At 38.5% G+C, this 19,814-nt stretch overlaps 2 protein-coding genes across 5 annotated transcripts in view; one reads left to right on the top strand and one right to left on the bottom strand.

Annotated features, from left to right (window-relative positions):
- The window catches only part of LOC132110004 (THO complex subunit 2-like), a 71,390-nt gene extending 59,642 nt beyond the window's left edge, over positions 1-11,748 (bottom strand). For all 4 annotated transcript variants that reach the window (XM_059516533.1, XM_059516532.1, XM_059516531.1 and 1 more), the window contains exons 1-7: positions 11,610-11,748; positions 10,613-10,668; positions 6,380-6,471; positions 5,403-5,454; positions 4,104-4,174; positions 3,341-3,462; positions 1,647-1,780 (exon numbers count right to left, since the gene is read on the bottom strand). In XM_059516533.1, the coding sequence (XP_059372516.1) occupies positions 1,647-1,780; positions 3,341-3,462; positions 4,104-4,174; positions 5,403-5,454; positions 6,380-6,471; positions 10,613-10,668; positions 11,610-11,692 (610 nt within the window). In that variant the 5' untranslated portion in view covers positions 11,693-11,748. The remainder of the gene's footprint in view (positions 1-1,646; positions 1,781-3,340; positions 3,463-4,103; positions 4,175-5,402; positions 5,455-6,379; positions 6,472-10,612; positions 10,669-11,609) is intronic.
- A 639-nt stretch (positions 11,749-12,387) lies between these two features.
- LOC132110005 (magnesium transporter protein 1-like) lies at positions 12,388-19,291 on the top strand. The gene is made up of 10 exons (XM_059516536.1): positions 12,388-12,543; positions 13,841-14,010; positions 14,686-14,803; positions 15,281-15,421; positions 15,509-15,649; positions 16,517-16,606; positions 17,260-17,323; positions 17,511-17,585; positions 17,665-17,755; positions 18,513-19,291. The coding sequence occupies exons 1-10, from the start codon at positions 12,463-12,465 to the stop codon at positions 18,526-18,528; spliced, it is 987 nt and encodes a 328-aa protein (XP_059372519.1). The 5' UTR covers positions 12,388-12,462; the 3' UTR covers positions 18,529-19,291.
- The last annotated feature ends 523 nt before the right edge of the window (positions 19,292-19,814 follow it).

The following is a 19,814-nucleotide window of genomic DNA, read 5'->3' on the forward strand; positions in this document are numbered from 1 at the left end:
ACTGCATTGACACTATATCATGTATTACACATATGGTCTTTATTAGGGGTGGCTAGATACCACTGTTTCCATATCTGATACAGACACGGACACTGGTCTGCTGATACTGATGTCAATCCAACACTCATGCTGGTTTTTTAAGATATATCAATCTAGAATAACTAATCTTCATTAACTTGCTAATTACACACTTAAACATTACACTTATGTGTGTGTTTGTAAATATATATTTAACACAAATATAATTATATTCTTTGGGATGGCACAGATATGTAATAGGACAACAGAAATGACAGGGCAGAGTGACAAAAGCATTTATGCACAAAAAAAAACAGCTTTAAAAGGTGATGGTGTATATGTATGTGTATAAAGGTATGAAGAGTTTGTTTGCAAAAACGGATAACTTTGTTTTTAACCATTCTCAAAAATCATGTTTTTTTTGTTTTTTTTAATCGTGCATTTCATTAATCTCAATTAAACTGCATATAGGCTATTTTGACAAGGTTAAAAATAACTAACAAAACATAGCTAACTAATATAATAAAACAATACAAAAACATAACATTAAAAAAAACATGATTTTTTGAAAATATCATTTTGATTAAAGGTATAGTTCACCCCAAAAATGAAACCGGTCATCATTTACTCTCCCTCAAGTTGTTCCAAACCCTTATGAGTTCACAGCTCTTGGTCTACATTAGCCGCTGCCAGCGATTGATTTTCACTCAAATTTGATGGCCTCAGTATATTTTGCTGTATGAATACTTGAATATGCAATACAACAAAATAAAGCCTCTACTTTAAAAAAAACAAATTAGTTTTATTCTAGCTTAAAGCATTCTGTGTTTAATCAACACTTGAATATATGTAGGTTTCATAAAAATGCATAATTTTGATAAAAAATGCGATTTTCTCAACTACATCTGGCTAAGGTCCAATCCCAATTCTATAATATACCCATTGCCCCTTGAAACAGAGTGTCAAGAGGTAGGGTGTTGATCTAAAATCAGTCTTTGTCCCCTTACAATTCAATCACAGGGCCGAATACCAGATGCCTTGTCAAAAATCTTTATTGTCATATGTATCAGGCATAGGAGAGAAACTTGCTGTCTTTGCCAGCTGTATGTTCGTTTCTCCGTTGATCATCAAAACATGCTGTGGCACTATCATGCAGTCTATAATGATATGACGTTAGCAAATATTAGCAATTTTTTGCAACCGTTTTTTTGAGTAACATGACTGTAATAAATATGAACTTATGATACTCTTTGTTAAAATCTTTATTAATGCCAAAAACGCATATATTTATGTCTTTTTGTTCACTCAGGCAGCCATTTTTCAACTGAAGCTGGTTTATGCTGAGATAATTCATACCCCTTCGTTTGAAGCAAGGTCCCAAAAAATCTTCAACCAAAAGAGAATCGAGAAACCCCTACCCCTTCACATGAATGTGCCAAACGGAGCAGATAACCAGAAAACACTTTCCCTGCCGTTGAGGAGTTAAGTTAGAATATGTATGTATGTATACATTTTTCAAGATCATTTACTGTTACTAATTCATCATACCACGTTTGGAACTGTACAGCAATATTCGATGTATCTGAGCTCACGAGTCATTAGGACGGGTGATGCAGTGCATACTGTACCTATCAATGACTTGATGTTCTCGAGCACGAGGTGGCTGCTGAGACCCCCGGACAGATCCTGCCCAAGCTCCGTGATCAGCTTAGCGTAGCCTTCATTCTCCTCGCGCAACAAATTGAACTTTTGCTGTTTGTAACTACAGAGTGAAAGATGGAAGGTTACAGCAGAAAATAACTTCATGCAGTCATCTGAAACTAATGAAGTACATCATCAGAGCTGAGGTCTGCTGGTCGAGGGCAGGAGTACGTTAATGAAAGGACTTCTGGATGGCACGTAAAGAAGTGTGGTGAGAGAACGAACGGGGGCTTTCAGGTCATACTGCTCTGTAATCTTGATAAAACTCATTAAGAAAGACCTACACGAAGGCGTGAATTCATCATCATCATGGGAGTTCAGTGCTATGCTTTTCATTCACAGCAAAATGAGGCTGGGGACATTTTATAGATTCACAACAATCTCTGAACGTGCAGAAAGCAGCGAGCCGTGTCTGAAAGAGAAAACCAATGAACTCCAGGTGTTTTATACCCAATGAGTGTTCAGCGGAGGTCGACCTCTGCGCTTCAGATGCAAATGATCGCACACTGAAGAAGTCACATTCAGTTCCATGCTGTTCTCCCTCACGTTTAGATATTAGTGATGTCAAATATCCATTTTATATTTTACATTGATTCAGAATAATTGAAACTGTTTCAATACTCATTTCCCTCCGATATACGATTACCAGCAGTGTTTCTCGTTTCGGTTTTATTGACGTTTAGAGTCCACTGAACTTTCACAATGATTCACATGCACATCATTTTTAACATCTTTGTGGACAGATGTTTCTATTTCAATAACAATAACACTACTTCTGTTATTATTCAATCCCAATTATAGCTACGAGCAGTCTCCAACAGGGTTTCAGTTGACGAGAAAATACTTTGTTCAAAAGTGAATTACATTAAATACTGATCAAATCAACCAAAACACTGTGCCATTTTTTTTTTTTATGTTATCAAATAATATTTTTCAAGGTCCTGCACTGAGGTTAGAAATCCCAGTCTTCTGTTAACACTAAAAGATTTTATAGCCTATTTCTTAAATAGTATGCTTTGCTGAAAAGACAAGACTGGCTTAAGAATGCAGCAGTTTTATTTTAAAGAGAGTACTTTTATTAAATATTAATAAAGAATTACACGTGTCCTTTGGAAGCTAAGCACTTGTATCTGATGTTCACAGAAAGAAACATGGCAGAGGGAGAGAAGCAGCCGGTGCTTCAGAATGTATCGAACGTCATTAAAAAGCAGATATTTGAGCACATTTCATTTTTTACGAAAAGATGCATGAAAGAGAAAAGGTGTAGGACGTGAGTGATGGGAAAAGAGGAAGTCAATGTGACACCGGCGCTGACTAAAGCCTCGCACAGAAAGAGCCTCCCAGAAAGCACAAGTTCACTTGAACAGTCAAACACACATGCAATTATGTCAAAATATCTGTCGTGCCAAGAGATCACCTAAGTGTAGCCAGTTATGTCTATAGTGAACGTAAACAGGAAAGAAATTAGATGTGTATCATTATTTTGAATCCATGCATTAGGGTATAATCTAATTAACCTGCTGCTGTCTATGTAATTAACGTTAACCACAACAACAAAAGACCAAGAGACCTGTTCAACCTGCCCAACTCACTGCTCATTTAAGGTGGAAATGTGACTTACAATAGTTTGGTCTTGATTTTGACAATCTTCTGGTTGAACTGCTGAGCCTGTTTGATCAGACCCAGAGACTCCAGCGTTTCTGGATCCAATCTCTCCTTCAGCATACCGTCAGGAACACAGATCTGGAAACCACAGACAACAATGCCTTTAATTAGACACTCTTCCCCAACACTGCAGTGGAAGCTGCATCTATCAGGGGCTTAAAACCAGTATTAAATTCATCAAAATGCTAGAATATCATCTCAGCATCCATCAGCGAAGCACTGCCCACATCCAACCTCAATGGCCTTCAGCTACACTTACATAAGACACTAATAACACTGTATAACAAGTGCGTATTTGCATACTAATCAGCCGTACAGTGGTTTAGATGAAAAGGAGAGAGCAGGAGCCACCTCGACTGCCATCACAAACACCTCGTGTTCTGCCACAGCAAAGACTAGAAACGTGCTCCGGTTTGAGGCCTAGCTCAAAAACCCACAGCCGAAGGGAAAGCGTCTCGTTTAATTCCAGCACAGCGCTGGAGGTTTGTTCAGGGGAGGCGAGCGGCCCTTTGTGGCTACAATTTCATTTTTCACTGGAGGACAGAATTTGGGCTGCTAATCTTCAGTGTCAGGGGACCGGCCACCCACTTATGTGTGCTCGCAAAAAAAATCCCCATTTCGTCATCTGCAGTGTGTGCTGTAGCACTGGAGAGACACGTTTCAAAGTGCATCACTGCCACACAGTGGTCATGAACACAATCACATGCTGCTCTACTCACCAAACAGGCTCCAACCAGCTGGGTGAAATGATCTCGCTTGTGTTTCTCCTCCAAACAGCCCGTCTCGATATCTGCAAGATCATACATAACGTATAAATCAATTCTAGAGGTGTTACGTACATCTACTGCCATTTTAATTAACGGTTACAGCAATTATTTGAAAGCACACACTGTTTTTTTAGACAGGCCGTTAAATAAGCTTTGTAACGAGAAATGAATCCAATTGCTCTTCGTCAGGGTAGATGCCTTATTCAATTTCACACAGATGTCACTGAGGATGTGAGGGATAGTCTTAGTCTTTACGACGGCATGCGGATGCACAAAGGTTTTAGATCACATGGCATTTTCAAAGCTCACAAATTGTTTTTGTCTACTGAAGGTTTTTTCGTAAAGATGTTTCATCAGCTGAACAACTGCCATGTTGTTGAACTTCTAGTATTCATGACACTTACTAAAGGCCTATTCACACTGAACACACACACACACACACACACACACACACACACAGACAAATGCCATCAAACGAGTCGGGTATAGTCGGATTGCAAAGAAGAGACAGTGAGAGAAAGCACAGTGGAAAAGGAACATTGTAATGGATTCAAATAATCTGAATAAATGTATTTGAAAAAACTATATTTTTAACATAACTCTTGTCGATCTTTATTTTTGTGTGTCTTTTTAATAGGGCAGGAATATCAACTTCACACTAGTTGGTGGTTAGCTGTAAGTGGATTTTATCATTGTTAAAGATTTTTTCAGTAGTAATGACTGTGGCGAATGGGTGCCGTCAGAATGAATAAACACATCAAATCTGTGTGTTTGCAAGAAAAAAATAATTAAGATTATTTGGAATTGCAGCTTATAGTAGAAATGTCAACAGTTGCACTTTTAAAAGAAGTTTTCATAATGCAAAGAGTTTGTAAAAGTAAAACAATTTCTAAACCAACGATGAATTGATTATCCTCATTTCATCTGGTCCTCACAATTCATTTATCGGTAACAAACTCATGTTTTCTGTAGGTTTCGAGAGCTGTGCTATCTGAACATGAACATTTAAATCAATCACACTGTGTCTGAGAAATGAAGAGCAGGGAATTAGACGAGAGCTTCATTAGAATGAGTTCAGGAAGACTAAATTCAGCAGCAGACATCTGTCTACGTGAACACACGACTGCACGTTCACTCATGCAGGTAACACATCAGGCTCTCCTTCACCAGAGCAAATGAGACGACAGCGTCTGGCACACTTCCCTTCATCAGCGTGAGCATGAGCATGTGTCAGCATACAGCAGGGCTTACCTAATATACACAACACATCAGCTAAAATAGAAGCCATATCGTCCCGCAGATCCTGAAAGACAAACACAATTGCTTTTAATGGCACATTGCACAAACTTCTCCAGCATTTCAATTTCACCGAATTTGATGGTCTCTTTTCCAGTTCACTGGAGGACGGTGGACAGTACACAGAAGCAGAAGCTGGTGATCAATCACTGGTACACTTCAGCTGTGTTTAGAAAGCTAGTTTCATCTGGCTGGATGAGATGTCAGAGCAATCTGTGTCCACGCTGCACAGATCAAACCTCGCTCCTGCTGACAGAGAGCACGCGTAGCGTCTGATTCGAAAGTACTGAGATACACGCGGGACTGTAAACTTCACAGACTTTCTGAGGGTGTCCTAGCAGAACTTCACAAGGTGTTCGCACGGGAATGTGCCGTTTACATTAGTGTGTGACTTCTGCCCCATCCAGTCAGCTTTCAGAAGCACTCGTGTTACTCTGACTCAAGCAGTCAGAGTCGGAGTCAATAATCGGACTTGTTTTTGGTGCGTCTCTGTTTAAATCATGTGTTAGGTGAATCAGAGGAGATGCCAGGGGTTAGTTCTGATCACTAATGAGAAGCTGTGTCTAGGTCAGGGTCATCGTGGTCCAAGGATTTCTGGTTTGCAGTAAAGAGTCATTCCTCCATGAATTCACTAAAACGAATGTTCCCTCAAAGAGCAGCTTGGGGTTTGTTTGACTAGATTAATAATACTTTATGATTTTGGAGCTTGAGCGTCTCCATCCACATTCACTTTATCACACTGAAAAGCGTCCAGAATGTGTTTACAGTTTAGTGAATCACACAGGATTAATGTGAAGTATGATAGCAAGTAAACGATGACAGTATTCATTTTAGCGTGGAGTATTTGTATCAACTATTAAGAGGAGTAAACACCTCACATCACATGTCGCTCCTAGCGGTCTCAGAGCATTATGAGACGGGTCAACACTCACCATTACATCAGTCAGGACACTGGCGGCCACATCCACCTTCAGACTGCCCTGGATAACATTCCCACAGAGCTCATACAGGCCTGTCTGCAGATCTACAACACACACACACACACACAGCGTGGTATGAAAATGTGATTGGTTAACGGTTTATAAATTAGGGCTATGCCAGCTACAGTGAAATTATCAATCATGGCAGGAAACAAGTGACAAAATCTAATAAGACTGTCAATAAATAAACCATACAAACCCCAAAAGACTTTTGTATATGATAATAATCTCCATGTTCACCATAATTCAACTAGTATTATCCACAAATGGAATGTGTGCGCCTCAAATATACACATTTCAGCTCATATAACAGGGAACTACACGAACCTTTTCCACTGGTGGCACTTGCGCGACGAACTTTCTCAGTTCCTTGCGCAAAACATGATTTGGTCGCACAAATCTTTTATAGTAAGCCGCTCTAGATAATAATGAAACTGTATTGCATACAGATGTGCTTTTTATTTGACTTGCCATCTTTTAAACCACATGTCTTCTTGTTTTATTTCTTCCAGTACACTCAGTGCAGGGGTCTCTTAACCCAGGGCCGCAGCGGGGGTGAGAGGGGCCCTGGTGCAGGTCCTACAGGGGGTCCTGTCTGAAATGGTTTAATATTTACTGTATGTTCGATCCATTTATTCGTAGGTGTCCAGAAACTAATTTAAAATAGCGCTGCATAGTCTTCACTGTAAAATAACATACACAGTCAAACCAAACTGTATTCAGACACATTTCTCACATTATCACAGTTTATTTGCTGCAGTTTAGAAATTGGTAATAAAATATGACAGAACTAATACCTCTTGATAATGTCAGATAACTTTGATAGAAAGATAATGGAATCAACCAAAGCTTCAGACAGCTGTCAGTATGACAATATTCACACAACTATCAATACTTTGTTGAACAGTTCCCAAGCAAGCAATGCTGAATTTGGTTCAGTCTGTGGTGTGAAAAGGTTGCATTAGCAATTAAAGAAAGAAACACTTAAGCAAAACATGGTCAGGTCCCTAATTTATTTATTTTTGTATCAATTTCACTGGTGCTCTACAGCATGAAGAATTTTTGGGTATAATATTTCACAGATCACTGTATTTTGCTATACTCACATAAATGAACTAGTGTCCGGCACCCATCAGTAAAACTATATAATCAATTATATCTGATTTTTGGTTTGACTTTGGATAAATTCTTGTTAAAACTACAAAGTAATTCAGTCAAGAGCAGTGAGTGATTTACTTTCATTTTCCTACAGTAAAGACACTGACAGCAGAGCTAGTAAATTAGGCACCGTCTCTTTAAGAGACAGTGCATCCATTATAATGATACACATCCCATTTCTTTCTCAACTCTTTACACAGACTTTTCGAACACACTTTCCAAGACGGGTATTTTGACATATTTCGTATGTATTTGTCGGTACAAAAGCAAGAAGACTTTGAGACACGTCTCTGCGTGCGTCCTGAACACCAGAACACCGCACTGCTGAATTGAGCTCTTTCGCTTTACGTTCTTTTTAACTGTTTATTTAAAGTGTGATGTGTATTTGTTCGTTCAGGTGCAGGAGGACGTGAACGTCCTGAAGGAGAGCTGGGCTGGGCCGAACACAGCGCAAGTCACCAGCTGCTCGGTTCAGCTTTCCCACATCGCGGGGCTGAAGACAACTCGATGTGTTGAATGCTCAGAGCACGTTATAAAACGTATTCTTAAAATACACATTTCTGTTTTAAAAATGCTCATAGTAAATCATGGCATATTGCCTAAAACATAAGGTAGGTACAAAAATAATCAGTGATACATTTGTGACCTCAAAAAAATTAGGGTCGCAATGTCATTTCAAAAGGTCGCATATGCAACCAGTTTGTTCGCGGTGTAGTTCCCTGCATAAGTGCTATTATTGATATGCATCCAGTTATTAGTTGAGCAGTTTAGACTCAAGTACGCAGTGACAGATCTCTTCACTCTGGCTGTCACCACAAACGTGTGAACTAGGCTTGTTGCGATAGTCGGTGTTTCCGGTGATACACGGTGTTTAACCCACCTACCGGTCATAGCACTTGACCACCGGCACCGTCCCCATCGTGTTGAAGTTTTAGCCTATAGCGATAAAGCACTTAATTCAGTTATTGACTACGTGCTTTCGTAATTTAGCGTAAGCGGAATGAGCGCCGCAGTAAAGCAGCAGGTGTCCGATTTCATTTATCATTTGAGGAGATTGAGGCGAGCTAACTGGCAAAGGATGGCAGAAGATCTGGTTTCAAAGCGAACTGTTGCAATTTAAAATGAAGGTTTTTCGTTTATTGTTTCTCATTTAGCATATTTATAATTTTTTTTGTACGGTGTATGCTTTTTTTAACAGCTTAACGTGAGTTTAATTTTTATATTAGTTTTTTTTTTGCACTTAAGTGTCCAGTGATTATTCGGGTAGGCTACCTTATTTAACGAAGTTTTTGATGTTCGTTCGTTTCATATTCGATGGTTGTGCAGTGTTTTTTTTTTTGTTTTTTTGCTGAAAAAGGCAGGCACTTTATTTAACGAATATTTATAATTATTTAACGAGTCTTGTTTGATACTTGCACGATGTGTGCAGTGGTTCGTTTTGTTAATAAATGCACTTTAAAGGTGTTTCATAAGTGCTTTCGTTTAGTTTTTGCATGGTGTGTTAAGTTATTATTCATTTTGCAATAAAGATGTGTGTAATACAAGCGAGTGTCTTATTGTTTTGTGTATTTTTATTAAGAATAAAATAAATTAACCCATGATTAATTCAAACAAATGCTACTGAATTGCCGCTAATTAAAGTGAAAGTAAATTGAGACGTGTGCACGTCTGCACGACTGCATTTTCGGCCTCCCGAATTCCCCGACACGCAACCCCGGTGACACCGGGATTACCGTTTTTTTTACACGTCGATTAACCGGTGGAAAAAATCCGTCACCGCAACATCCCTAGTGTGAACCGAGGTCAAAGTGTCGAGGTAGAGATGTTACAAGCTGAACACACTGAGCTGAAACATCTCTAGCCGACACTTGAAAATAATTTAACCATCCTTCATCGCTGAATTATTAAAACCTTCATACAGAATACAATACATGCTATTTATTAGGGCTGAAATTGTTCGTCTACAAGAAAAAAAAAAAGACAAATATATATATATTTTTTTTTATCTTGCATGAATTAATGAAAGACCTAAACTAAGTTAACTAAAACCCTCTTTTGATAATACTAATATCGTGAATACAAGGCCAATCTTATGAGCAGTACAGTATTTACAGAACAGTTAGCATTTATTGCTAACACAAAAAATACAAACGTAAATGTTGTAAATATTGCTCATGTGGAATATTAAAAAGTTTCTCTTCTGACCCTTTACAACCAGTGTCAGTTGCTTTGGATTATCACGAGAAGAGATGAAAATATTCGACAGGACGGACAGACTCTGTCCTGCTTGAGTGCACAGTCCTCTCAACACATGGTGAACAAACATGCAGCACTGTTGGGAAATATAATTAAACTTGGCTTACTTCTGTGATTTCCTGTCATTTCTATGGTTTACATGAACAAGGATGTTGTTTACATCTTAATGTACTTTTAAATTCATTATAAATGACAATCTGCACAAATAGCATTCATGTACAAAACTAGGGATGCACTCAATGTTTGGCAGCCGAAAATGGCATTTTTGGTTTTCAGCATAAACTTAATATATTGCTATTTAATATTTAGGTAACACTTATAACTAACACAATAGACTAGTTAATGTAGTTTATTAACTACCATGAGCAATACATTTATTACAGTATTTATTCATCTTTCCTAATGTTAGTCAATGAAAATACAGTTAGTTCATGTTAATTCTGAATGCACACAACTGTAGATTTAACATTAACTTTTGTTTATTCATTCATGTTAACTAAAGTATTTAACTAATGAACCTTATTGTTATTAATAAACCTATTGTTACTAATGTTAATATAAATTCTGTCCAATTATAGTGTGTTTCTTTCAGTAAAGAGTATGTTGAGTTTTTTTTTTCAGTCACATTAAAATTGAGATCATTAAAAAGGCATTTTCTGTTTCAGCCAAGAATTGTCATTTCGGTGCATCCCTATCTACAACCACCACGGTGGTAATCAAATTCCCACCATCACAAGCCCCGAAAGATTAAAAGTGACGACGTGAGCTCACCTTTAGCAACCTCGGGACTGCTGGGTTTCCCTGCAAGGTCCTGGAAAAACTGGAAACTGGAAACAGAAAAGCCAAACAGCACATAATCAAAAAAAGTAAAGTTTGATTTGCATTGGATTAACAGTGAATGAGGTCTAATAGTTTTTAGGCATAACAGATCAAAAATGTATAGCTTATTACTTACTCACTACACATTTAAAGCTTGTTTGTTTGTCTAATCCAGCACCACAATCACCTCGGTATGATGATGCTGAACAACTTTAACACACTCCTTATGACACAGGTTATTATTAACACTTCATTATCAGCTGAATAGCCTGCAAACATCTCATCAGTCTCACGAAAACCTGCATGGGTCAAAGTCAAACTACCTGCATGTGAATATCAATCAGGCGGTGCTCAAACTCTAGTAAGCTGTCTAACAAGACAGACCTGCACGTGACAGCTCTATGGATTTTTTCTGAACGAAAGGGCAGATCAGTTCGTTTCAGACTCCAGCGAGATCTCATGAAATCTGACTCTTTAGCACAACTGACGTTACATCTAACGTTACACTTTACACTACACACAACCTCCTAACACCCCATAATACTGACTCCAGTTCTGCTCAGGGTGTATCAGATCACATTTATCAGCATGAAACACACATGAAACACTATGTAACACACACATAAGTAGACACATGCTAATGCTAACATTGCTAACTATTAGCACACTGACATTATATTCATGAAAACTACCTAAGTACCGGATAAAGTGTCTTACACATCCATGAACAGAAACTACAGACTTTTTATTCTTTATATGGTTAGTGATATATGTAGATGAGTTGGTTATTTTATTGAACTTTGAGTAACGAGTCTTTAACGCGCACTAACGTTAGCTGAGGACATTCACAATATGGAGAACGATCACCCGCGGTGATACCGCCCAAATAAAAGAGATATATCTTTATTTTCATCTCCACTTGCCATCTGATTACCAAACTCTTACTCACAACTCATTTTTGCCGGATTTGTCCCAGTTTTTTATCCAGTCAGACGGGAGGATCAGCGTCGCCATCTTCCTCCTCGCGCGCATTCACTCACCGGATGTTTAGCACACACGCTCGCGCGCACACGCGCGTCAGTGCATGTCGGGATCGGTCGGGATGCAGGAGTTTTTTTTTATTTAATGTAATAAGTCTTTTCATTTAATTTCATTTCCAATTCATTTAACGTCTCCATGTCATTAATTGTTAAACTACTGACCCCCCCCCCCCCCAAATTGTTTTAATAAATTCTGAAATGACGATGTGCTTTGTTTTCATATTTCCGTTTTTCCGTTGTGTCTGTTGTTTGTACAGACAGAGTTGTATCCGCGAGCATTAACTGTATATAAATTATTATCATATTTAATAAAACATTAAACATGGTGAATCGTTATGCGCACCCAGCAGGAAAAGACATAATCATCTTAAAGGGAGAAGAGTTCACAAATAAATAAAATACATTTGTGACCCTGGATCACGAAACCAGTCATAAAGGTCACTTTTTTTGAAAAACAAAAACAAAGAAATTACATGTGAAAGCTGAATGGATGAGCTTGATTAAACAACACTCTTCCTCAAAAAGAAAGACAAATTTGAGGATTAAACTGTTTGACTATGTGTCATTTATATATATATATATAATACAGTTAGTGGCAGCATGGGGCTTTTATTTTGAAATTACGAACAGCTTTTGTTTTATCGCTTGAGACTTTTATTTTTGAATTGTTCCGCGGACACGTTCTCTTCCGTATCGCATCGCACCACCAATAGGAAGCGGACAGGAGTTCATTCTGTCGTGGGCGCAGCGGCTGCTTAAGACATGTATTACAAACTTTTAATAATAGCTTTCCTCGCTGTTAGTTTCTACGGCACGCCATCAGATGGACAGAAAAAGAAAGAGGTCAGTGGATTTGAATTGTTTTCCGGCATCATATACACAGAGTTCACTGGTTGCTCAAATCATTTTACAGCTTCTCTAACAACCACAAGGGAATAACAGTTAAATTACGTATTCTTTTTTTTATTTTTTTTGCATGTTTAAAACATTGTGTTCCATCTATAAATCACTTACATTTGGTTACATTTACATTTATTCATTTAGCAGACGCTTTATATAAAGCGACTTACAAATGAGGACAATGGAAGCAATCAAAAACAACAAAAAAGAGCAATGATATATAAGTGCTATAACAAGTCTCAGTTAGGTTAACACAGTACACGTAGTAAATAATATAATAAATAAAAAGAAAACCGATAAAATATAAAAACAGAATAGAGCAAGCTAGTGTTAGAGGTCTTAACACACACACACACACACACACACACACACACAATTACACAATAAATGAAAAGAAAATAGAATATAAAAAGATTAGAAAGGTAGTTAGATTTTTTAAAGAATAGAATTAGAATAGTGAGTGTTAAAGTTAAAGGGTCAAATTTTGATGGAAGAGATGTGTTTTAAGCCGATTCTTGAAGATGGCTAAGGACTCAGCTGCTCAGATTGAGTTGGGGAGGTCATTCCACCAGGAGGGAACATTTAATTTAAAAGTCAGTAGAAGTGACTTTGTGCTTCTTTGGGATGGCACAATCAAGCGACATTCACTTGCAGAACGCAAGCTTCTAGAGGGCACATAAGTCTGAAGTAACAAATTTAGGTAAATGGGTGCAGAGCCAGTGGTAGTTTTGTAGGCAAACATCAATGTCTTGAATTTTATGCGAGCAGCTATTGGAAGCCAGTGCAAACTGATAAACAGAGGTGTGACGTGTATTCTTTTCAGCTCATTAAAAATAATCTTGCTGCCGCGTTCTGGATTAATTGTAAAGGTTCGATAGAACTGACTGGAAGACCTGCCAAGAGAGCATTGCAATACTCCAGCCTGGACAGAACAAGAGCTTGAACAAGGAGTTGTGCAGCATGATCCGAAATCACTTAAATTGAATAATTGATTTGGGTTTTTCTCAGTGTATTCTGAGCTGACACACTGTATGCAAACTAAGCTAGAGCTGACCTCACTGCTCCTGTATTAATTACTGACTTAATTAACCGTTTTCTTGTTAGTGTGCATACAAATATAAAGAAAGACGTGAGGTTGGTGCATAGGGACTGAATCAGTGATACATGTGCTGTAGTGTCTTTGAATGATGATCTGTGTGTGTGTGTGTGTGTGTGTGTGTGTGTGTGTGTGTGTGTGCAGACCCTGCTGTCAGAGAAGGTCAGTCAGATGATGGAGTGGACCAGTATGCGTGCAGTGATCCGGCTGAACGGAGAGAAGTTCAGGAGGCTGGTCCGAGCCCCTCCACGAAACTACTCGGTCATCATCATGTTCACCGCGCTGCAGCCGCAGAGACAGTGTGCAGTCTGCAAGTGAGAGACCCGAGAACACGCTCACTGGAACTCAACGCACGCTTGTTATTAACCAAACCTAGTAAACACCATCCTTGGTGAACTAAAATGACCGTGAAACATATTTTTTTTAGCATGTACTGTTATTAATGTAAATAGACAACGGTTTTATCTAGAGGTGTGTCTGACTGGTTTATTTAAAAATGTTTCACCAGAATGTTTTTGTCTAATCTACAAAGTCTTTTAAAACCTTTTGTTAATTGTTGCCTTGATGCTGGAATGGCGTTAAAGAGTGAATAAATAAACACATAGAACTTAGACAAAATGTTGGATTTGCACAGGACAGACGTGGTGTAGAGGTCAAGTATCGACTGTAAGATCGCAAACACACTTTACAAACCAGAAATGACACTGTACGATAATCGGGATAATCTGCTTTAAGCCTACAAGACTTTAACTGTACATAAAATCGGGCTTTTGAGACCGAGACATTGACTCAAGGAGTAACTTCGGGATGGAATTCAGTTTAATTCTGTCAAAGGCGGATGAGGAGAGTGTTTGGGGAACCAAAATTAGTCATCATTTCTGCACTGAATCAATTGTGTTAAATATACTTGACTTTTCATCAGCGCTGGGATATAAAACACACATTTTATGTGGAAAAAGTCATTTTGTGTCTTTTACTTTTGTTTGCAGACAGGCAGATGAAGAGTACCAGATCCTTGCGAACTCTTGGCGTTATTCGAGTGCGTTTACTAACAGGATCTTCTTTGCAATGGTGGACTTTGATGAAGGCTCAGATGTTTTTCAGATGGTAACTACTGAAATATATTTTCCCTTTGTACTCGGCTCCAAAAAGGGTTGCAAATGTTGTTTTATGTACAAATTAAAACATGAAGCATTATTTGCAACCCTTTTTATTTCCATAATGTGATTTATAATTCAAAGTAAAACATTATAATCAACTTTTTATGTAAAAGAAAAATATAACATTTGCAGAAAAAAATAGCTTTTTTTAAATATTAAAACGAACAAGCAAGCACGGCCCAGATGTGGAATATAAAAAGTAACAAAGTAATGCAATTCGTTACTTTTCTTTGGGAGTAACGCAATATTGTAATGCATGACTTTTAAACGTAACTTTCCCCAACACTCATATGCAGATCTGAAAGGAGCTGAGAAAAATATTCAATAGTCTGCAATGATTATGTAATATCAAGTTGTTTCATAAGCAAAGCAAGTTATTACATTATTAAGTCCAGTAATTTCATTCTGCGCATGTCCTCTTCAGCTCAACATGAACTCGGCTCCGACGTTCATCAACTTCCCGGCCAAAGGCAAACCGAAGACAGCGGACACATACGAGCTGCAGGTGCGAGGCTTTGCGGCCGAACAGCTGGCTCGATGGGTGGCCGACCGGACAGATGTTCATGTGAGACCAGTGCAGACGCATTGAGGATCTGAGCTGAAGGCTCACACCAGTCTTTAACATGCTGTCTGTCTGTCGTGTGTCCTCCAGATCCGGGTCATCAGGCCTCCGAACTACGCCGGGCCGCTGCTGCTGGGTCTGCTGCTGGCCTTCATCGGCAGTCTGGCTTACTTACGACGCAACAACCTGGAGTTCCTGTTCAACAAGAACGTCTGGGCTTTCTCTGCACTGGTGGGCACCTGTGTTTTATAACGCAAACATGAGTTCCTTCTTCTGTTGACGCCCTTGTAAAGGTTTAAAGGCCGAATTTTAATTTGGGACATATTCGTACTTTTAAACAATAACTTGTATTGCCATAAACTCTTAATTTGCTGCTTATTAATTAGGACTGTGCAATTAATGGCAAGCGATTGTGATTCGCATCTCGTCAGGAAAGCCAGTTCTTTACCGAATAGATGCGAATGACAATCGCATGCGATTAATTGCACAGCCCTATTATTAATAGTTGTTAAGGTAGTTGTTAAGTTTAGGTTTGGGGTGGATTAAGCGATCTACTGCAAAATAATGCATTAGTATGTGCTGTATATGTACTAATAAACAGCCAATAAGCTAGTAATATGCATGCTTATAAATAAATAACTAGTTAATTGTGAGAACTGCTCATCAAAATAAAGTGTTACCAGTTTTAAATCAAGCGAGGACAAATTTAGCTTTGTAAATAATAACTCCAGAATGGTTTTGATTATGAAGCTGGCATGCATTTAAACTGACAGACATGTTGCAAAAAATATTTAGCATATTGTAATAAAATGGAAATTACTCTAATTAAATAACAGAATGGAAATGGAATATTTGGCCAGATGAAAAAGACAATACAATAGAAAACCAATTCATTTCTAGGGTGCTTGATCATTGTTCCTTATTTGCACCTACCTTAATAACAAATGAACAAATCCATAGCAGTGCATTCACAACCATTCTCGTTCTCTCTGCATAACAACTCCTTACTAACATAGAGAAGATAGCATGGGCAGGCATTTCTTCAGAAAAGATCTAGTTAACATCAACACCTTTCTCTCTCTGTCTCTCTCGATCTAGAGTTTTGTTTTGATCATGACTTCGGGTCAAATGTGGAACCACATCAGAGGACCTCCATACGCTCACAAGAACCCAAACACTGGCCAAGTGGTGAGTTAGCCCCAAAGGCTAATGATACATGGGGCTACTTTTTGAGCCAATTTTGACAGGCAATTATTTTTCGCAATATTACATAGCTTGACTCTGTGTAGTAAATACAGGTGGTGGAGATTTACTACTAATCACAGAACCGGCTTCACTGACGAGACATTGGAGTATTTGCACAGCCCCAGTGCTGATGGATTTCATATTGAGAAATGTTTGAGACTTTTCTTTCATCATTCTAGAGAGCATCTGATTGGACAAAAAAAAATGATTCATCTATTTTTTGTCCAGTTTCCTGGAAAAGAAAGACTGTAAATCTTAAATGTGTTTTGTTTTATGAAAGTTTAATTTGTGAACTTGCATGACACTAACATCCGTAATCCTACAAGCCACAAAACTCTTCAGTTTCTTAAGGTCTGTAAACGTGTATGGCATGCTTCTTTTCATGTTCCTCGAGTTAAACCAGGAATGTTAATGTTTTTTACGGTCAAACATCTGCACATTTTCCACTCTCATTCAGAAAAATGCTCGGTTTTGGTGTTTTGTCTCCTTTAAGGCTTGTCAATAAACGGCCACTGTTTTGATTGATTGCTGCACTGAAAATGAGATTTTAAGTTTCATTTGTTCAGCCCACAGAAACATGTGTTTTCTGATTGCAGAATTACATCCACGGCAGCAGTCAGGCTCAGTTTGTGGCAGAGACTCACATTGTTCTTCTCTTCAGTATCCTTCGTTGCACTCAGATCAGTTGCACTGCATGATTGCAGTTACATGCTGAATAAAAGTATTCATTTCTCTTAAAACAACAAAAAAGTTGTAGTCCTGTTCACTACTGTATATGAACCCATGGATCTGTTGTGATTGGCTGTGGTTTTATGTGTAGTTCATGTGTTCCTGAGCTCTACTTCAGATGCTGCGGTAACTTTGGGAATGGTGCTGCTTCACGAAGCCGCGACCTCTGACCTGGACATCGGGAAGAGGAAAAGTATGCTGTCATCAGCCTGTGCTCTTTATGAACGCTTGAGAGATCAGAACAGGTTTGATTGTGTCTTGTTTCTCTGCAGTCATGTGTGTAGCAGGAATCGTGCTGGTGGTGCTCTTCTTCAGTTGGCTGCTCTCCATCTTTAGGGCCAAATATCATGGATATCCTTACAGGTGAGATCATTAGACAGCTGTCTAATAAATGGACGGAAATATTAATGCAAAGGTCAAAAAGTCCGAGAGCCCTAATGAAAATGTTTCTGTAATGCATTTTTATGCAAAGTACATATTATATAATGAGTAAAATTAATTTGAGAATCTCTTGGTATTTGCTTTTAAGCTTATTAAGAATGATTTCCGAAGGATCGCGTGACACTGAAGTCATGATTTTAAATTGCAGTTATATTTCACAAATATGTTTTTGTTCAAATAAAAGCAGCCAGAATTAGCATAAGAAACATCTTTAAAAAAACATTACAAATCTTAACAAAATCATAAACATTTGAATGGCTCTCTGTGTGTGTGTGTGTGTGTGTGTGTGTGCGCGCGCTCTTGTTTTTGTGACATATCAAGACACAACTCTGTATAATGACATGGGTATGACACAGGTATTACAAGGAGAGGGTGACTTATGAGGACATAACCCATGTCCCCATTTTTCAAAACTCTTATAAATCATACAGAATGAGGTTTTTTTGAGAAAGTAAAAATGCACAGAGTTTCCTGTGAGGGTTAGGGTTGGTGTAGGGCCATAGAATATACAGTTTGTACAGTATAAAAACCATTACGCCTATGGGATGAACACACTTTTCACAAAAACAAACGTGTGTGTGTGTGTGTGTGTGTGTGTGTACATTTATGAATGTTAATTTAAGGATTTATTCATATACATATGATGGTTATACTGACATTGCCTTTTCTTTTTGTGCAGCTTCCTGTTTGGTTAAACGAAGACCCTCGGAGGAACCGTGGCAAATATTAATGCACAAAGTGCCTAAATGTTTAAAATGAGAGATTGATTTGGTAAAGTTCTGCTTGAGCCTGTATGTGCCTTTTTGCTCGTTTTCTTTTATATATTATAGATTACATTTTGAAGTTTTTAATGAACATGTTAGTTTGTTGGATTTCTCTCCCTGAGTGGTCTAGTGCAGTGGTTTTCAAACCTCTCCATTAAGTATCCCCAGCACTGCACATTTTGCATGTCTTCCTCTATCTGACACACCCACTTCTGGTCTGGCAGTATCCACTAATGAGCTTATGAGTTGAGTCGAGTGTAATAGATGAGGGAAACATACAAAATGTGCAGGGCTTGGGATACTCCAGGACAGGTTTGAGAACCACTGGTCTAGTGCAAGGAAAGGTGTGGGTTACGTGTGAAGACGGAGGATAAACTGAAGCGGATACACTGTATGGCATCACTTGCAAATTGTTTTGTAGCTCATCAGTTTTATATTGAATTTGGTTCAGTAAAATGCATGGATTTGGAAGATGAACAAAAGCAAGCAAGGTGTTTTTAATTCTACCTCATAAATGTGCATATCAAGTGTCCAAAGTCAAATCAAAGCTGGTGTAGCTTCTGAGGTATGAGTATGAGGTTCAGTAGGAAATGGAAGGAAAGCTCAGGTGAATGGAAGTGTCCTAAATGTGGGGTGTTTGCTGCTGTCCTGCCTCAGGTGATGATTTCTGCCATTAAAAGTGCCTTGATTCCTTGCTGCATTGTATTTCTTTTGACTGCTCTTCCAGTCAGTCTTTTCATTCTGTCAGCTGGATTCTCCAAATTGATACAGCTTAATAATATTAGGTGCAAAGTAATCGTTGGTTCATGGCTTTGTTTGGAGCGTTGTATAATGCTACCTAGTGATTTAGCAGTATTGCTATATCTACTATACTATTCTTTCTTAAGTTTGTGCACAATCTCTGAGAGCTGCCACAACATCCCAGTAGAAAACGTCTCCAGTTGCTATTGTAACCTCGGTTCCCTGAGAGCTGGAACAAGACATCACGGAGACATTTCTCCATTTATGGGGACTTCTCCTTCCCTTCCAACCTTTACTGAAGTCATATTTGCTCATGACAGTCTGGCAAATGATGATTGATGACTGGCCAATTTTCGAGAAGTATGCAAATCGCATGCAAATACTCCTATATAAATACTTCTGCTCGAGAGGCAGAATAAAATGTTGTGCACGCGAAAATCACGTCAGAATCTGATCATGAATGCCACTTAGCTGGT

Source organism: Carassius carassius, chromosome 29 (genome assembly GCF_963082965.1).
Source record: "Carassius carassius chromosome 29, fCarCar2.1, whole genome shotgun sequence".
NCBI lineage: Eukaryota > Metazoa > Chordata > Actinopteri > Cypriniformes > Cyprinidae > Carassius > Carassius carassius.